Genomic DNA, 20,099 nt, shown 5'->3' on the forward strand with positions numbered 1-20,099 from the left:
TGTAGAATGCCTAGAAAATTTCAAAGAGATGAGGAAATCATTATTTTAGGAGTCAGTTGGAAGATACATTGGATAGAATTTTGTCAAGTCTATGGTAGGATTTTAGTTTGGATTCATCTTGTTGTAATTCATTTAAAAAAAGGCAGAGATAGAGAATGAATCGTACAGTTTCTCAAACTAGGTGACAACAAATAATACGAGTTTTAAGATCTGGTTAATCAGAATAATAATTGCAGTGATAATAGCTAACAACCAGCTCAGGTATTTTAAAAATTGCTATATATATGTATATTCATTTAATCTCTACAGTAACACTGTGAAACGTTGGTACTGCTAATGTGCTTGAGATCACAGAGCTCCTAAGTACAGGAGCCTGGACGCTGAACCCGGGCAGTATGACTCAGGGTGGTCCTTGGACTACCCTACGCCATCCCAGGTTAACCAGACAGCATTTAACGATACCTTTGGATCTTCCCAAGATGACTCTAGGGTTTCCTTACTCTTCTCCTTGCTTCTGGTCCTTCTTTTGTTGGGATCCTTTTGGTATAGTTGCGGGGGACATTTTCTTCAAACTTCTTTGGGTTCTCATTATTGCTTCTGAGTCTTTTATTTTAAAAATATCTGTCGTGAGAGTTTCCGTTGGTTTATTCACCCATCGATGGGCCCTTGGGGTGTTTCCAGTTCTTGGCAATTAGGACTGAAGCCACTATAAGCAATTCTCATATAGGTCTATGTGTGGACATCTGTTTTCATTTCTTTTGAGTAAATAAAGATGTCGGAGTGGGATTGCTAGGCCATATGGTAAGTGAATGAAACAAGCTACCAAACTTTTCCTAGTGACTGTCCATTTGGAGTGCCCACCGGCAACGTAAGGGAGGTTCCACTTGCTCTCTTTGCCCAGAGTCCTCGGTTTTTTATTTTTAAAGATTTTTTATTTTATTATTATTATTATTTTTAAAGATTTTTTATTTATTTATTCGACAGAGATAGAGACAGCCAGCGAGAGAGGGAACACAAGCAGGGGGAGTGGGAGAGGAAGAAGCAGGCTCATAGCGGAGGAGCCTGATGTGGGGCTCGATCCCACAACGCCGGGATCACACCCTGAGCCGAAGGCAGATGCTTAACCGCTGTGCCACCCAGGCGCCCCTATTATTTTTAATAATAATAATTTTTATTATGTTAGTCACGATACAGTACATCTCTAGTTTCTGATGTAAAGTTCCATGATTCATTACTTGCATATAACACCCAGTGCACCATGCAGTACGTGCCCTCCTTTTTTTTTTTTTAATGATTTTTTATTATATTATGTTAGTCACCATACAGTACATCCCTGGTTTCCGATGTAAAGTTCGATGATTCATTAGTTACGTATAACACCCAGTGCACCATGCAATACGTGCCCTCCTTACTACCCATCACCGGTCTATCCCATTCCCCCACCCCCCTCCCCTCTGAGGCCCTCAGTTTGTTTCTCATAGTCCATAGTCTCTCATGTTTCATTCCCCTCTCTGATTACCCCCCCATCCCTTTCTTCCCCTACTGATCATCCTAGTTCTTATGTTCCATAGATGAGAGAAATCATATGATAATTGTCTTTCTCTGCTTGACTTATTTCACTTAGCATTATCTCCTCCAGTGCCATCCATGTTGCAGCAAATGTTGAGAAATCTTTCTTTTTGATGGCTGAGTAATATTCCATTGTATATATGGACCACATCTTCTTAATCCAGTCATCTGTTGAAGGGCATCTCGGCTCCTTCCACGATTTAGCTATTGTGGACAATGCTGCTATGAACATTAGGGTGCATATGGCCCTCCTCTTCACTACGTCTGTATCTTTGGGGTAAACACCCAGTATTGTAATGGCTGGGTCATAGGGTAGCTCAATTTTTAACTTTTTAAGGGACCTCCACACTGTTTTCCAGAGCGGCTGTACCAACTTGCATTCCCAAGAGTCCTCAGTTTTTTAAAAGCTAGCCATTCTCATCCCTGGAGAGTGGCTTCTCTTCTGTGGTTTTGTTTCCTTAATGGCTGTTGGTATTGAGGATCTCTTTCTTTTATTTTTTGCCAGTCATACCTTTTCTTCTATGAAGGATTCTGTTGTTGTGCTTGGTTTTTTGTTGTTGTTGTTGTTGTTTTTAACCAGGTTTTTCTTTTCAAATGAGAGTTCTTTATTCTGGTATAAATTCTTTATTAGAAATGTGTTTTGCAAATTTTTTTTTAACCAAATCTGTAACTTGTCTTTTTATTTCCTTGGCAGTGTCTTTTGAAGAGCAAATGGTTACCTTTAAAGAACTTCAGTTTATCAAGGTTTTCCGCTTATGGTCCTTGCTTTTTGTCTAACCCAAAGTCTCAAAGGTCTTCTGTTTTCTTTTTTTTCCCCTCCTATATTTTCTTCTTTCTTTATTTTTTAAAAAATGGAGGCATAATTAATGTGCAATGAAACCCACTCATGTAAGATGTGCAAAACAGTGGTTTTAGCATATTCACAGAGTTGCGAAACCATCAGCACAATCAATTTTAGAATATTTTCATCCCACCAAAAAGAAATACTGTACCTATTAGCAGAGAGACTCCCTTTTCCTCTTTTCCTAGCTTCCAGCAACCACTAATCCACTTATCTGTCTCTATAGTTCGCATATTTTGGACATTACATGTATATGGAATCATACAATATGTGGTCTATTTGTCTGACTTTTTTCACGCAGTATAATGTTTTCAAAGTTTATATATGCTGTAGCATGTCAGGATGTCATTCGTTTTTATGACCGAAAAATATCCCATTATATGAATCTACCATACATAGTTTATCCATTAGTCCCTTGATCATCTCCTGTGTTTACATATAGAAGTTTTATAGTTTACAGTTTACATTCTAGCCTAGAATCTGTGTGAGTTTATTTTTCATGAGATATGAGTTATATTTATTGAATATTCCATCCTTTGTTCACTGAGACACCTCTGTTGAAAATCATTTGTCCGTATGTATGGGTCTACTTCTTTTTTGATTTTTTTTAAAGATTTTATTTATTTATTTGAGAGAGAATGAGAGCTAGAGAGAGCGAGAGAGTGTGAGCACACACAGAGGGAGAGGCACAGGGTAAAGCAGACGCCCCACCAAGCAGGGAGCCTGACTCGGGGCTCAATCCCAGAACCCTGGGATCATGACCTGAGCTGAAGGCAGACGCTTAACTGACTGAGCCACCCAGGCGCCCCTGCGTGGGTCTACTTCTGCATTCAGTTGTATTCCCTTGATCTATGTGTGTATACTTTAACCAAAACCACACAGCTTAATTACTGTCGCTTTATAAAAAGTCTTGAAAAGCAATATGAATCCTCCAATTTTGTTGTTTTAAAATTTGGCTATCTTTGGCTTTTCCATGTAAACTTTAAATCAGCTTTGAGAAACCACAAAAAAGCCTGCTGTAATTTTGGTTAGAAATGTATTGAATCTGTAGATTAATTTGGGAGAGAACTGACATCTCACTAATATTGAGTCTTTCAACTCATGCACAAGGCATATATATCTTTCCATTATTTCAGGTCAGTGTTTTGTTCTATTACAAATTTTATGCATATTTTGTTAAATTTAATGAGTATTGCGTGTCCCCAAGTATTTTGATGCTCCTGCATCAAATTAAACTGTTTTTTCGTTTGTCTTAATTTGCACCTGCTCCTTGCTAGTATATAAACATATAATGGATATCTCTGACTTTACTAAACCCACCTACATATTCTTGTTGATTTCTTGTAGCTTCTTTTTGTTTTTCATTGTGATGTGTATAAGTAGGGATGATCTTAACTTTTTTTTCCTGATGTGTGTGCCTTTCATTTCTTTTTCTTGCCTGATTACACTGTATAGGGCCTTCCAGTGCAGCGTTGAACTAGAGTGTAAGAGCAGACATTTCTTATCTTATGCACAGTCTTGCGGGAAAACATGCAGTGTCTTAACATTAAATACGGTGCTATATTTAGCTTATTTCAGTATGAAGATTTTGTAGATAAGCTTTATCAGATTCGCAAAGTTTCCTTTTATTCCTAAATTGCTGAAAGTTTTTATATCACAAATGGATGTTGAATTTTGTTGAATGTTTTGTTCTATATCAGAAGATTGTATACTTTTTAAACTTGTTGATATGATGAATTATTTTGATTTGTCTAAGTGAACCCAATCTTCATTCCTGGGAAAAACTCCACGTAATCCTAATGTTTGGTCCTATTTATATGTTGCTGAATTTGACTTGCTAGTAATATTTTGTTAAGGATTTTTCTATCTTCGTTCATGAGGAATATTGTTCTGTAGCTTCCCTTTATTGTCTTTGCCTGATATGTTACTGTATAATGCTATCCTAATAAATAATTTTTCCTTAAATGTTTGGTAGAATTTTCCAGTGAAACCATTTGGGCTTGGAGTTTTCCTCAGGAATGTTTATAACTATGAATTCAATTTATTTAATATATGAGTCTGTTCACTCAGATCTATCCATCTTCCTACTAATCCTGAAGGGGGCGTTGTGGGTGGCAGAGCATACATGACAGTTAGTCCCCCTCTGTAAAGTGTAAAGATTATAAAATCAGGGAGCTTTGTTTTGGTCACCTGTAGCTCCAATGCCTGGTATTCCCGGCACATAGCAGATGCTTCATAGACCTTTGTTGGGTTAATGATTTAAATCCTTTTGAAACGTGGATGTACCTTAGACTTCATATGTGCATTTCGTATGATAGTTTCCTTTTTCCAGAAATGTTGTTAATAAATTGACGGTGAATCTAATAATTATTGAGGTCTTACTAAGAAGTGACATTAGTATAATTTGAATGGCTTTTGTGTACTGTTTTATGTCATTAGTCATTTATATGAATAGATGTAGCCTTTCCTCCCTGCGAAGATTACGTATACTAGGGCCTTCTGAATGCCTACAACTATAGGTGGGTGAGTGTGTGAATAGGTAAAAGAACTTTGTTTTGAATGTCCTAAGAGCTCTGTTCTTCCTATCCTTACGTATTTTGCTTTATGTAATTGTCAATATTTCTGAAGAACTGTGTTCATTAAATCAAGTAATTTCCATTGTGGAGAACTAGTTATTTTATCTGTGGTGAATTCTTTTGGAGATTATTATATTCCCTTCTTTTTGAAAATTCTTAATGTTTTGATTTTTTTTTTTTCATTGATTTTTCTTAAAGTGAAACTCTCTCATGGGACTTTTGGAAGACTCGCAAATCTAAGTCTGATTTGACTTTGACCTGACATACCCCAGGAGAAGTTCTGTATAATCATTGGCCTGTCTAGACTTTTCTGAACCTGAAGTGCCCCCTCTCTCTCCGCTCCTTTGAAGAGGGACAACCAGGGGTCATTTCAGACCTACTAGGACTTCTCCAACCTCAAGTGACTGTCCTCTTCTGCTCTAACTACACTTTCTCATCCTGAGACTAACTTGATTCCTCCTGATAAGGAAGTAGAAGGTGAATGACAGTTTCGTTCCCTGAAATTTGCTGCCTGTCTTGTCATCCTTTGGCATTTCTAACTCTGACGTGACACTCTCACCTAAGTTGGATGACAGTGATTTGTCCCTGGATGAGAATGGCAGTCTTGCTTCATTATTTCCTCCATCTTTGGGCACATGCAAATGTCCCTGATGCTGCTGCCTTCACCCAACCATATTTCTGCCTCTGCGTTAGGTAATGAGCTCTGTTTTCATTTTTATTCCAGGGAACTCTTACCTGGACTTATTGGCAGCACTCATTCTGAATGAAATCTGTCCTTCCTTCCTTCCTTCCTTCTCTATGAATCATCATTTGATTCTTTTGCCCTATAAATTAACTTTGCCTTTCTTCTGCCTTCTGTGGATTTTTTTCCCTAGATGCCCAGAAATAGGTGAGATATAACCCCTCATTTGAAATGCAAGGAATATATTTGCCTTTTTCTTTCATTCCTTCTTTATTTAAAAACATATTTCTTAGGAAGAGCGTGGAGTAGCATTAGCATTCGTGCAATATGAAACAATTAGATGGAAATTCTGAATAATAATTGGGAGAAGTGGTGTCTGTGCTTATTACACATTCCCCCTTAGAAAACACCGTGAAAAGTATGGTTTGCTGTATTTTAGAGACTCCATAATTACCATGTGATGTGAGTTGTTATGGTAACTGGGTTTTCCCCCCTCCTATTAAATAACAGAGTAAGTAAATGGTTGCTTGAGATGTGATTGAATTGTCAGCTTTCAGGCTAATGTTATCCTGATGGGGTGGGGGGGAATAGACTGAGGAAGAGAGAGAGAGAAGATGAGGGGGAGAGAGTCAGGGAGAGAAATTTTTAAATGTCCAGAAAGCACCCACAAAGAGAAGAGTGTCATTTTACTTTTAAAACGTGTCCTCTACAAGCCCTCCCTTCTTGTCCTTCAGTCACAATTTGTCAGGAGACAGGACTAACAAAATTATTTTTGTGCAAACAAGATTACTATTGACAGAAAATTGAAGGCTATTATATCTCATATGTAAACAATGGGACATTGAGTGGCTTCGGGGTCTCTAGCACTAAGTACAAATGGTTTTTCTTCTGGGCATGTGGGAGGAGTGTGTGTGTCACAGACTAAATGTAGTGGCTCAGTGTTTGTGTGTCTGTGGAGCAGCTGACATTAAATACTTTTATTCTTTTGATAATAAATACATCTGGGGAGCGTGGAAATGTCTTCCTTTGTGAAATTGGGGTTTTAAAGCCGATAGCAAGCACTTCGTTTACCTGTAAATTTGTACATGCTACCCTACCTTATTTCATTCTACTTTGACCTTCTAACCACCTCACCAAAGGTTATTTTACTCAGTTTATCGTATTTAATGAAAGTCTGTTAAAATGGATGTTTTCTTATAAACAAGTAATCATACTTGTTAAGATGGCGTAAGAGACAGAAGACACTACGAAATTTCTGGGCGGTGTATTCTGAACAGTAAGTTAATGAGCGGCCAGGTAGTTCCTTCAAGTAAACTACGTAGCAGTGAGGAAACAAAATCTACTTTTTGATTTTCTCTTTCAACATTTCCCTTTATTTGTGAATCGTGTTTCTAAGTGAGATATTTTCTGTTGAGCTACTATTTCAGGTATACTTGATTAAATCCTATATGATACAAGTAGGTTTAGTGAGGAGATTTCAAAATATAAAACATATAATACCCACTTGAAAATTGTGCTTTGTCACTCACTGTGGTTTTAGCTGGAATGAAACATTTCCTGGCCAGAACATTTTGGTCGTGCTTACATAAAATTTCAAATAACTGTGTCCTCAACAATTTGTGTTTGAGTTTAGCTGTGTCTACCTAAAAAAGTTTTTTTTGTTTTTGTTTTTTTTTTAGATTTTATTTATTTATTCGACAGAGAGAGAGACAGCCAGCGAGAGAGGGAACACAAGCAGGGGGAGTGAGAGAGGAAGAAGCAGGTTCCTAGCAGAGAAGCCTGATGTGGGGCTCGATCCCATAACGCCGGGATCACGCCCTGAGCGGAAGGCAGACGCTTAATGACTGCGCCACCCAGGCGCCCCTAAAAAAGTTTTCTAACACTGTTTCCAGCCTGATTGAAAGTTGAACGTCATAATTTTCTGTGATTGCTTGTTTATGACCGTATAGTTTTCACATGACAGAATTTTGTCTTAAAGCAAATACTGTACATTTAATTTGATTAAACTCAGCAGGTACTTAATTGAACACTTAAGTGAAGAACGCTATTATGGGTCCGTGGGAGGGATTCTGAGATGAGTAGGACAGGATCTCTACCCTTAGGATTGTATGAGGTTAGGGTGCATACACAAATAATCAAAGATGGAATCGGTTGAATGTTACAGGAGAGGTTTGTGCATCCTGGAAGTATAGAGATGGAAGAAACTATTTCAGTAAGTAGAGATGAGAGGAAGACGGGGCGTTCCAGGTAGTGGAAGTAGTGAGTGCAAAGGTGCCGTAGAGTATAGGACTGACTTGGGAATTGGTTTATAACCCAGTTCAGCCAGAATGCAGGTTAAATGAAAGAGAGGAGCAGGAACTCATCTAGGGAAATTGGATGGGGATCTTGGCCAGCAGAGTTCTTAACATGAGAACAAATTATGTCTTAAAGTAAATGGTGTGCTTTTGATTCTAAAAGGCTTTGAACATAGTACAAAAGAGTTTGGACTTTATTCTTTAATGAGCCATCAAAGGTTTTTGAAAAGAAGTTCCGAGTTAATGGAAGAGTAGCAGCACCATTTCGGATGTGTTAGAAAGAGGAAAGATGTTAGGCTGTTAGGAGATCAGTTAGGGGCCTCAGTACTCTAGGCAGGAATTCGGACTAAGCCAGTGAGGAAGAAAGTATGGAAAATAGAAGAAACATTTCAGAGGTGGAGTTGGCTGTTGAGTTGGGGGCAAGAAAGAAGTCCAGGATCAGTGAGAAGTTTCAGACCTGGGTGACTGGGATATTGATGTGTGATATTGATAGAAACACAAAAGATAAGAGAAAGGGTGGATTTTCAGTGCTGATGGCAAGTGTACAGAGTGTCATAGATGGTGGGAAGTGAGGGTTTGAGAAGCATTACAGGCTGAAAGTGACTTTCAGACTTTTAATTTTATTTGTATTGAGGTATAATATACACGCAGTGGATTTCACCTCTCTTAGTACTTAGTTCTATGAATTTTTATAAGTACGCACGTTCATGTAACCCATACCCCAGTCAAGATAAGAACAGTTCTGTCACCCTAAAAATTCCCCCATGCTCCTTTGTAGTCAGTAGCCCTTTCATCTCCCCCTTCTTCTGAAACCGCTGATCTAGTTTATGTCCTTCTGGTTAAAACCGTGTTTTCAAGAGTCCTGAGGACCACCGCAAATAGGGTCAGATGATCAAGAAGGCTGACCACCAAGCCCCCCAGCCCTCGTCCTCACTTCATCTAGACAAGTTTTGCCTGTTTTCTGTTTTATATATTGGCATTTTACTTGACGTTTGGGGTGGGTGGAAAAATTACATAGCCAAACATTCGAAAACTCGTCGTATTCTGCAGTGTTGCTGACACAACTCTCAGCCACTGTTCTGTCTCATCCGGATTTTTGCAGTAGCCCCTGTGAGTAGGCGGCTCTGCTCTGACCTTTGCCCCCTATGGTCTGTTCTCAACACAGCAGTCAGCATGATCCTTTTACGCTGTAGGTTAGATCATGTCTTTCTTCTCAAAACCTTATAATGGCTCCCCCTTTACTAAGAATAAAGACAAGTCCTGAGGGGCACCCAGGTGACTCAGTCAGTTAAGCGTCCGCCTCTCGATTTCAGCTCCGGTCATGAGCTCAGGGTTGTGAGCTCAAGCCCGTGTTGGGTTCTGTCCTGGGTGTGGAGTCTGCTTAAGATTCTCTCTCTCCCTCTACTTCTGCCCCTCATCCTCTGTGCCCGTACATGCACACTGTCTCTCTCTCTCTCAAAAAAAAAAAAAAAAAGTCCTGAAAAGTGACCTAGAAGTCACTTCCCTGCACTGAGTGCCCTCTCAATTTGCCGAACTTCTCTCTCGCTCACTCTGCCCGTGCTCATTGGTTCCTCAGGCAGGTGAGCCATGTGGGCTTTAGGACCTGTGCCTTACCTTGTGTTTGTGTGTTTTTTAACTGAAGTAAAATTCACATAACATAAAATTAACCCTTTTAAAGCTTGAAGCATACAATTCTGTGGTATTCAGTATATTCACAATGTGCAAACCATCACCTCTGTCTAGTTCCAGAACATTTTCATCACCCTCCAGTGAGATCGTGTGTGTGTGTGTGTGTGTGTGTGTGTGTGTGTGTGTTAAACAGTCACTTCCCATTTCCCCCTCTCTTTTTTCCTTCCCTTGTCTCTTCCCCTCCCCTGGCAACCACAGTCTGCTTTCTGTCTCTATGGATTTACCTACTCTGGATATTTCATATAAATAAAATAATCTAATAGGAGCCTTTCTGTCTGGCTTCTTTCTCTTTCACGTAAATGTTTTCACAGTTCCTCTGCATCTCTTTTGCGTCTGCACGCCATTCCTTTTTATGGTTGAATAATATTCCGTTGTAGATATATTGTGTTCGTTCGTTCTTCGCTCACGTGGGTGCGCTCCATCTTTTGGTTATTGTGAAAATGCTTTGAGCATTCATGTACAGTGTTTGTTTGCATAAATGGTTTTGATTCTTCTGGATATGTATGTAGAATTGGAATTGCTGGTTCATAAGGTAGTTCTGCGTCTGGCTTCTTGAGGAATGACCGAAGCTGAACTGTTTTCCATTCCCACCAGCACTTATCATCACATTCCACTCTTTATTCAGCCTTCACCTTCTCAACGGGGTCTACCTAACCACCCTGTTGAGTTCTGTAAACTGTTCCAGTCTCCGTCCTCCCTTCATTGTCCCCCCCCCATACCCTCCTCATGTATATTTCTCTAATATGGTCTCTTTTTTAGGCACATGCATAATGTTTCATGGTACTTACTCCCTCTTACCACCTGGAAATGCTTACCCTTCTCCAGATTCTAGAGCCTGCTCATGCCAAGAGTCCATCAGACACCCATCATTGCAAGAGTATGTGTAGGTGAAGCAAGACGACATTCCACGTGCGTGAAAACTTGCCGCACAGTAGTTGAGAACCCTCATCCGCTGGGTAACAGGGTTGCCAGTTCGTGATTTACAATTCTTTAGTTGTTTGGGTTTCCTTCAAAGCCTTCTCAGAGTATAGCAAATTATACGTAGTTTTCATGCTTTAAAAATGCTAATTGTATTTTTCAGCCTAGCAACATTAACCTATATGGGTGGCTATATATTGAATTAGAATAGTGTCCTAAAATGTTTTTTTGTTAAAAACGGTCCAAGGCGTCTCTTTTGCTGTGTAACACAACTGGAGTGTAAGGGCATGACTGACTGCAGGCTCTTTCCCTGTTTCTCTTCAGTGAAGGAGAGCGCAGCGAGCCAGTGCATTTTTAAGGAGATTTTTTTTTTTAAAGATTTTATTTATTCATTCGACAGAGATAGAGACAGCCAGTGAGAAAGGGAACACAAACAGAGGGAGTGGGAGAGGAAGAAGCAGGCTCATAGCGGAGGAGCCTGATGTGGGGCTCGATCCCATAACGCCGGGATCACGCCCTGAGCCGAAGGCAGACGTTCAACCGCTGTGCCACCCAGGGGCCCCTAAGGAGATTTTTTCACAGCTGACTCCGTGGAACCCTGGGACCAGGTATAATCGCATAAACCACGAGGAGTTCAGGCTGGTGTGTCCGCTCGAGAGTTGTGCTGGGTCCCCGCACCCACCTTCAGATGTGGTTCGAGCGGCAGCAGGAGGATTAGCTTTCACCTTCAGTTTGTAACCTCCTTTCGAATAGGTTTCCGGGCACAAATGCTTCTGTTCTTAGAAGCTCAACGTTTGATTTGCTCATTTTCCTTTACATTTTTTCCATAATACTTTCTTTTTTCTTAACTGAGGTTGAAGTGGTAATCGCCACTGTTGTCCTTCCAAAAACATTCAGCGCTCTTTTTACCAATTCACGGAGACCCTGGATAGCCCCAGTGCTGCAGAGACGTCCGTGGGTTATTTGACAGGAAAATATTGAAGTATTTTGAGGTTGTGAACTAAGAGAGGAAAGTTTGATTGTGGTGTTTGAGTGTTCTTTCTGTTAAATCCAGGTCTCAAAATAGGATTTTTTTTAAGGGGGGGAGGAGCAGAGGGAGGGGGACAGAGGGAATCCTAAGCAGGCTTCATGCCCAGTGCGGAGCCTGACGTGGGGCTCCATCTCAGGACCCTGAGATCATGACCTGAGCCAAAGTCAAGAGTCAGATGCTCAACTGACTGAGTCACCCAGATGCCCCAAATTGGACTTGATAGTTAATGTAGTTTATGAAACGGAAATAGAATCGACAGGAAAATGCCCCACATTTTGGAAACGGACAGCAGGGCCAAGGACCGATTAATGCCTCTCCAGCTGGAAATGTGGCCTCCGTTGTAGTCTGCTTCCAGATAATGAGAGAGGAAGCAGGAGTTGGTGGGCCTGTTCCTTCCAGGATTTCTGTTGACCTATTGACAAGGCTCCCCCTCCCCTACTTGATACAGTGAGTACTTAATCGGAAAAAGAAGAAACCTATCCTTAAAATTTTTTTAAAGTTCATTTCATGGTGCGAGTATCTTCTTCAGACTACATGTCAAGGTTTTTTGTTTGTTTGTTTGTTTTGAGAGAAGCAGTGCTAGGATGAGAAGTAATAGATAGCAGACAGAATTTTCTTTGTTCTTTTCATTCCCGTAGGTTCCTCTTAATTTTCCCTGATAATCTATTTGTGCTCCTTTCTGACTCTCCCACTAGAACGTTCTCTGCAGACACACACTGATTGATAATCCTCATAACCTGTCCTCGTACCTTGGGTGTAGCAGGCCCACACAAGGACTAGGGTTACAGAAAATTCCAGAGGCCCTGGGAAGCAGCTGTATTCAGAGCAGCTGTTCTCTTCCCTATCAAAGCCCTTGAGAAAATTAATTCCCACAATACAGTAAGACCTCCTTACGCACTCTAGTTATCATGATTCTGGGGCCATTATATAGAAATTCGTCTTTTTCGCTGTTTGTTGTTGTTTTTGTGTGCGTAGGACCCAGACTACAGTTCTAGTTGTTTGGGTTTAGATGAGATGAGTTACAGGAAATGTGAAATGTGATGCACTGTGACTGTTTTTCTTGAGTGATCTTTCTTTCACAGAAGCAGACCTTGGGAAGATTTGTTGCAAGATAGCCTCATACTAATAGGTAGAAGCAGAAATGACTATGAAAACCAGATGTTTTGTCTGGGCCTCTCTTCAGAAACAGGGCTTCGGTGTTGGCGTATATCATTTTTCTCTTGTTTACGCACAGTGATTAAAGGGCATTTATCTAGTGGTGTGCGCGACTGAGGGACTCATTTGCATCTCTGGCCCTCATGGTTTCGACACAACGTGATATTTCTGTTGGCAATTGGAGTTTATTACTTCAGAAATTGTCATAGTAGAAATCCAGGATGTGAGCAATATTTATTTTTATTTAAAATGACTAGGGGCATTTGCCAGACAATACCTAGTTTCCTGACATTGGCAAGAGGCTTCACAGAGTTGCCCCCTCATTTTCAGGGACACATTTGTATTACACATACATCTTAACTTGTGATTACTGTGGAGCTCTATTTGCTTTAATTTAGAAAATTCCAGGCTTATTTTATTTTGTCTTGACGCGACTCTAAACTCTGCTCCTTTGAAAACAGCCGAAAGACCTTATTTGTGGTTCTGATCCTAGACTGATTTGGTTTGTTTTAGAATCTAAATCATTTAAATGAAGGGAAGGAAAGAAGTTTATTCTGTTTTAATACCACACAGTCTAACTTATGTTGTGGTCTGTTTTCCCCACAGGTTCACATCCAGCTTTCCGAGTGGCACCGGGCGATCTTTCTGCCACAGGCCTGGCTTGCGTATATGAGTCGAGCTTATCATGCCATTTTACAGGTAACGAAACCGTAGGATTGGGTGCTGTAGGACAGTGTCTCCTTCGGATCTCAAGTTTTACTGCACATATGGATTTAATATAAAACCAATTAGGAAAATAGCACTATCAAAAAGGCAGCGCTTGGGGCTCCTGGGTGGCTCAGTCGGATAAGTGTCTGCCTTCTGCTCAGGTCATGATCCCAGGGTCCCGGGATTGAGTCCCGCATGGGACTCCTTGCTCAGCGGGAGCCTGCTTCTCCCTCTGCCTGCTGCTGCCCCTGCTTGTGCTCTCTCTCTCCTTTTCTCTCTGACAAATAAATAAATCTTAAAAAAAAAAAATGCGACGTTTAGTTTTGCTCATAAAAGAATGTGAGTTATGCACGTAACTGCACTTACATTTCAACCTTGATGTCCTCCATCTGTTGCCAGTCCAGAGCCCCCCTTGGGTGCTCCTCTTCTACACCGTGCTGCTTTCTGAGATCTCCTAGATGTCACAGGTGTCCCCTGTGGCTGTCCCACGGCACCTTGTCGTGAGCACGTCCCAGGCTGAGCTCACCATCCGCCCCTGTACCTGTGCCTCCCCAGGCTGGACTTGTTTACAGTTCCAGCCTTATTATCTCTTAGTCCTTCCCCGGAATTGTGTGTTTCAGTCTCGCTAAGTCTCTTCGTTGTCCACACTCGGCATGTCTCCCCTAACCTCTTGACTCACACACAGCCGCTTCAGCTATAGGCCCTGCCTTCCCTCTTTGCCCACCTAATTTCTGCTGGTTTTTTAGAGTATTTTATCTCTGAAGGCACCTACCTGTGGGGCCCCCAAAACTGAATTATATGCCCCTCTTTTGTGCTTTCTTAGAATCCCTGCTTCCCCACCCTACCCCCACCCTCACTTTAAGATTTGATTTGATTTTTTAATATTTTTTTTGGTAATCTCTACACCCAACGTGGGGCTGGAACTCACAACCCCGAGATCACGAGTCCTGCCCTCTGCTGACTGAGCCGGTCAAGCATCCCCCATGCTTCCCGTTTTGAAGCCCTTACCAACTTAGGTGTTTGTCTGGGGTCCTTTGGTTCTCTCTGTTCCTTAAAGCTAGGAACTGTTGTTTTCTTCCCTGTTGTCTCTCCAGAACCTGGCACAGTGTCTGAAACATAGTAGGTGCTTTCTAAATAAACGAATTATACTCAATTTGCCTTCATTTAATCCAGCAATACTGAAAGTCGTAGGTTGTGAATTTTGAAATTAGAAAATTTGGGGTCAGGGGCGCCTGGGTGGCACAACGGTTAAGTGCCTGCCTTCGGCTCAGGGCGTGATCCCAGCGTTATGGGATCGAGCCCCACATCAGGCTCCTCTGCTATGAGCCTGCTTCTTCCTCTTCCACTCCCCCTGCTTGTGTTCCCTCTCTCGCTGGCTGTCTCTATCTCTGTCAAATAAATAAATAAAATCTTTAAAAAAAAAAAAAATTTGGGGTCAGCGTGGGAATATATGAACAGTTAACAATATAAGGAAATGACTAACCAACCTTTATTCCGAGCTTAAAATTCATTTTTAAGGATGATAGAAAAAAAAATCTGATGGTACCTAAGTAATTTGTGGCCCAGAATAGGATTTTCATGGAGTCTCAGGAAGTGTGGTGTTATGGTTAAGGGCTAACAGCTGTCCTGGAAGACCAAGTGGGGAGAAGGAGTGGGTGGGGCGGGGGGGGGTTCGGGAAGGAATGACTAAGCATCTTAGCATTGGTGTTCTCGTCTTAAATTAAAACTTTGCTGCAGCCTATTTTATTGAGTCTAGGATTTGTGAAGCAGCGATGCATCTTCAGAGGTTCTGACTCATTAGAACTGAGTAGGGGACCAGGAACGTCCATGTTCACCAAGCTGTCCAGTCATTTTAACATAGTCTGTCAGCCACAGCACTGCGTTTTAGACGGTTCCCCAAACTACACTGGAATTCAGATTTTAAAGATGGCCTTTTAGAACCCTCCTTCGGCTCAGCTTTCACACGTTTTTGTTCCAGGTGGCATCTGGGCCCTCGGTTTTGAACAGATGCATGAGTGGAGGAATGTGTGTTACTCATACACACCGTCAACCAATCGTAGTTTTTATGCAACGAGAGTGAGATTGCAAGTCAGAGTATGCACTTTTTCTCACATCTGTTTGCCTCGATGTGATTTTTCCAGTGCTTTCCTTCAGCAAACATTTACGGGCCACCTTTCACTGGCCAGGCCCTGTGCCAGCCGTGTCGGATACGAAGGAGAATAAAGCGCTCCTTCCTCTCTGCGAGCTCCTGGTCCAGTGCGGGAGACTGACACTCCACCAGCAACTGTAATACAACATCTCTGAGGCTTTTTTTTTTAATGGATTTTATTTATTTATTAGGGAATGAAAGAGCACAAGGAGGAGGAACAGCAGGCAGAGGGAGAGGGAGAAGCAGGTTCCCTGCTCAGCAAGGAACCTGATGTGGGACTCGATCCCAGGACCCTGGGAGCATGACCTGAGCCGAAGGCAGCCGCTTAACTAGCTGAGCCACCCAGGTGCCCCATCTCTGAGGCTTTAACAGAGGCTGTACAAAGTACTATGGGTGCCTGGAGAAAGAAGGAAGGAATAACTCCTCCTCCTGGAGCATGAATTGAGAATTTTATTTAGCTCGTAGCATAAGGAAGGCTAAATTGAACAGGATGATGGTATATGCCGATGACTTGCAATTGATTTAAAAAAAAAAAAAACCTCCACAGTTATTTTTTATAATAAGAACTACCATTTATTGAACAGCTAGTATGTGTCCAACACTTCACATGTATTATTTCAATGAATGTTTACAGAAACCCTTTGACGTGAGTGTTGTTAACCCCGTGTATGATGGGATTCCAGACGAAAAAGCAGGGTTTGCTGGGAAAGCAAAGCAACAGTGCAAAACCCAACAGTCACAACTGTCGGGCTCCAGGGAAGGAACTGGGACTTCACCTGGATTTGTCTGTCCCCAGAGCCTCAGCCTTTTCCACTGCGGCACGCACGTTCCCTGGCACTGTCATTCGTTGTAACAACAAATAATGGAAATTGCTTTAGTTTTTTAGAGGATAGATCTGTTTATGAAAAGCCAGCTGAGTACATTTAGTACTGCAGGTCAATTATCCTGCCTTTCTACTGTTGTAGGTGCTGGTGTGCCTCTTTGCTTATTTATCCTTTAAAACCCTTTTTACTGGGGCGCCTGGGTAGTGCAGTCGCTAAGCGTCTGCTTTCGGCTCAGGGCGTGATCCCGGCATTCTGGGATCGAGCCCCACATCAGGCTCCTCCGCTGGGAGCCTGCTTCTTCCTCTCCCACTCCCCCTGCTTGTGTTCCCTCTCTTGCTAGCTGTCTCTCTGTCAAATAAATAAATAAAATCTTTTAAAAAAAATAAAATAAAACCCTTTTTACTTTGGATTTCTCAGTTCCCCTGAGAATTGGTGACAATAGAAATGAAACTCAAAGCGTGGACTCTGAGAAGATCTTCGGTATCATTTAAAAGTACAGGAAAGCTTTTTAGGGCATCACTATTATTTGAAAGCACACTGATGCATTTTAATTGTTTGAGTTTTTTTAAATGAGCCCACACCCTTAAACCGAATTTATGGTGTCTTAGAAGAATTAGAGCAACTGCCAGACTCCTTGTCTATATCAAGAATTTCTGTCCTGGAGGACCCTTCTGTACAAGAGTTACAGTTCCTTCCATCTGGTGCTAGACATACTTTGTAGCATTAAACCAGAGGATCATTTAGAGGAGGCGTGTTTTATTCAGTTAAGCCTAGGAGACGTGTTGAAGGATACATCCTACATTACTTCCTGGAGGTTGATTACAATGTGAATAAGTTCGAGATCCTGATCAGGACCAGTGGTTTTAGCCTGGGCATCTGCTTCCGGCCTGATCTAATTTTTCCACAAGAATGTTGGAATTTGAATTTTAAGCATATCAATGTGGTTGACACGAGGAGGTATTTGGCTTTCTCCCCATTAAGATGGAAAATGCGGATAGATACGAGTTGATTGACAGTTCAGAGTCCGTTTTGGTAAGGAGGGCTGTACAGCCGCCTTTACCTTGGTCCCCATGTGGCATGCCGAGTTGGTTAAGTTCTCCGGCCTTCGCGGAAAGGGCTCTTGTGAATATGACCTCAGCCTGGAGAGAGGAATTAGAAAGCAGGTTGACTGCAGACGTTTGCTTCCTGAGTGGGTCAGCTGGCTGTGAAGCAATCTGAAATCCAAACCTGGGTCCGGAATTGCGACCCTGGTAGATTTCTCTCTGACCGTTTGTAGGAGTTGTTTGTTCTTAACGTCTGCACGTTTGGGACTAGGTGAGGTCGCTCACTAGAATCAGCAAGCTCTTAGTTATATAGATGGGAGAGTCAAAAAAAAAAAAAAGGTAAGAAGGGTAGATAAATAATTGGAGTCTACAGGCAACCCGAAAATCTCGGTTCAGGTGACCATTTCCGCCATTTTCCTCCCGGTGAGTGCTTTCCCCCCTTAATCACAGAAGCAGAGGTGACAGGGATGGGTGGCCTGATGAACAACACAGACTCCGGGGGCACAGTGGGTCTGAATAAATAGCCCCACAGGGACTGGGTGGACAGGGGGAGAGAGACATTCCAGAAGAGGATTGAGAGGAGCGAGAAACTTTGGAAGAAGAAGTAAGAAATTTAGTTACGCCGATGGCTGTACTGGGTTATGGCTATAGGAGAGATTAGAAACATAGGCCTTCTCAGTAGGCTGCCTGTATACTAAGCTCTTTTGTTTTATGGTTTATTTCTAAGCAGATTTTGAACCTTTTCATTTCCTACTGTTTATCCTTTTTGGAAAAGGATATAAGCAAGTACATGTTCCTAGGAGTAAAGAGGCCTAATTTAAGAAGCATAACTAACAGGGATAGGCAAGAAATACTATTTTCTAATTTGCCTATCGCTCTGGGAGGTCAGTATCAGTATTAATAAGTATTAATATTAATGTCTTGCCGGTTTGTTCGCCTCTGATACCTTGCTCCAGGAGACAGAGGGGAGAATGAAAGGGCCAGGGTTCTATCTTTGGAAACACGGAGATGGGGATGGATATGAGTGAAGTGAATGGAAATTATGAAGGATGAGAATAGGGTGCCCATCAAATCTCTGAGCCTGTGAGCTGGTCAGCCGCAGGGCACCGTGGGCTGGAATTTGCACTGAAGGACAAGGACCCCTTAACCTGATAAACAGTCTTTGCCTTCAGTGAGCTCGCAGGCTGGTGGTAACTGAGAGTTTATATATATTCATGAGAGATCAGTTCCTAAGAAGATAATAGAGGGAGGTGGGGTTGTTGTTGTTGTTGTTGTTGTTGTTGTTGTTGACAATAAACCTGGTATGGAAGCTCTTTGTTATCAGCTACCACACTAAACAGACACTTCCCACAGGATGTAGCTTGGCGCTCTAATGCCGTGAGATAGTTGTTAGCTACGTTTCACAAATGAGGAAATGCAAGTTTAGAGAGATGAAGTAACTTGTCGGAATTTACACGGCGAGTAAGGGAGCATGGCCTTAGATGAAGGCATTCTGATTCCAGAGCCCACATCCTCAACCCAGCAAGCTGTATTGCTTCCCTCTCTACAGTTTGTATGGAGATAGACTTTGCTGCTGCGGAAAGGACTCTTTTTAGGACTCTCTCCTTTTCATTTTATTTTATTCTTTATTTTTTAAGTAAGCTCTACACCTGGCACGGGGCTTGAACTCACAACCCTGAGACAGAGCGCGTGTGCTCTACTGACTGAGCCAGCCAGGCGCCCCCATACTTTAGAACTCTAAAATCAGTAAGGAAAAGACAACCAGTAGGAAAGTAGACACACGGGGATGCCTGGGTGGCACAGTCAGTTGGGTGTCGAACTCTTGGTTTCAGCTCAGGTCGTGATCTCAGGGTCGTGGGATGGAGGAGAGCCCCGTGTCAGGCTGTGTGCTCAGCACGGAGTCTGCGTTTCTTTCTTCCTCTCCCTCTCTGTGCCTCCTCCAGGCTCTCTCTCGCAAATAAATAAACAAATCTTTAAAAAGAGAAAAAGAAAAAAAAGAAAGAAAGAAAAATGGACACAGTAGGAAATCTAAAAGTCAATAAACATTTGAAAGGATTTTCAATCTCATTGATAAACAGTGAAATAAAAATTAAAACCATAATAAACACTGTTTCGCACTTGCCAGAACAGTAAAAATTCAAAGCCTGACAACTCCAAATATTGGTGAGAATGTGGAGTAGCTAGAACTTGTATTTTCCCTTCCCTTCCCTTCCCTTTTCCCTTCTCTTCCCTTCCCTCCCCACTTTCCTCCCTCCCCCCTCCTTCCTTTCCTTTTTTCTTTTTTCTTTTCTTTTCTTTCTTTCTTTCAAGATTTTATTTATACATTTGAAAGATAGAGAAAATGGGGGGGGGGCAGAGGGAGAGGGAGAAGCAGACTCCCCACTGAGCAGGGAGCCCAATGTGGGGCTTGACCCCAGGGTCCTGAGATTATGACCTGAGCCGAAATCATCAGTTGGACGCTTAACCAACCAAGCCACCCAGGAGCCCCTAAACCAGTGTTTTAAGTACATTTAAATAATGTAATTGCTGATAGACTAGAGGGGAAAGGAGCTGATCAAAATAATCCTGAGTGTAAAAAAACAGGATAATTATCTGAAGGTCTTGGTCTTAAAGGGGTGATA

The 20,099-nt window shown here is 41.8% G+C and overlaps 1 protein-coding gene across 5 annotated transcripts in view; it reads left to right on the forward strand.

Annotated features, from left to right (window-relative positions):
• FOCAD (focadhesin) overlaps positions 1-20,099 on the forward strand; it is a 297,831-nt gene that overhangs the window by 206,688 nt on the left and 71,044 nt on the right. For all 5 annotated transcript variants that reach the window (XM_026506454.4, XM_048223032.2, XM_044386894.3 and 2 more), the window contains one exon: positions 13,361-13,453. In XM_026506454.4, coding sequence (XP_026362239.2) covers positions 13,361-13,453 — 93 coding nt within the window. The remainder of the gene's footprint in view (positions 1-13,360; positions 13,454-20,099) is intronic.

Source organism: Ursus arctos, unplaced genomic scaffold, assembly GCF_023065955.2.
Source record: "Ursus arctos isolate Adak ecotype North America unplaced genomic scaffold, UrsArc2.0 scaffold_18, whole genome shotgun sequence".
Taxonomy (NCBI): Eukaryota; Metazoa; Chordata; class Mammalia; order Carnivora; family Ursidae; genus Ursus; species Ursus arctos.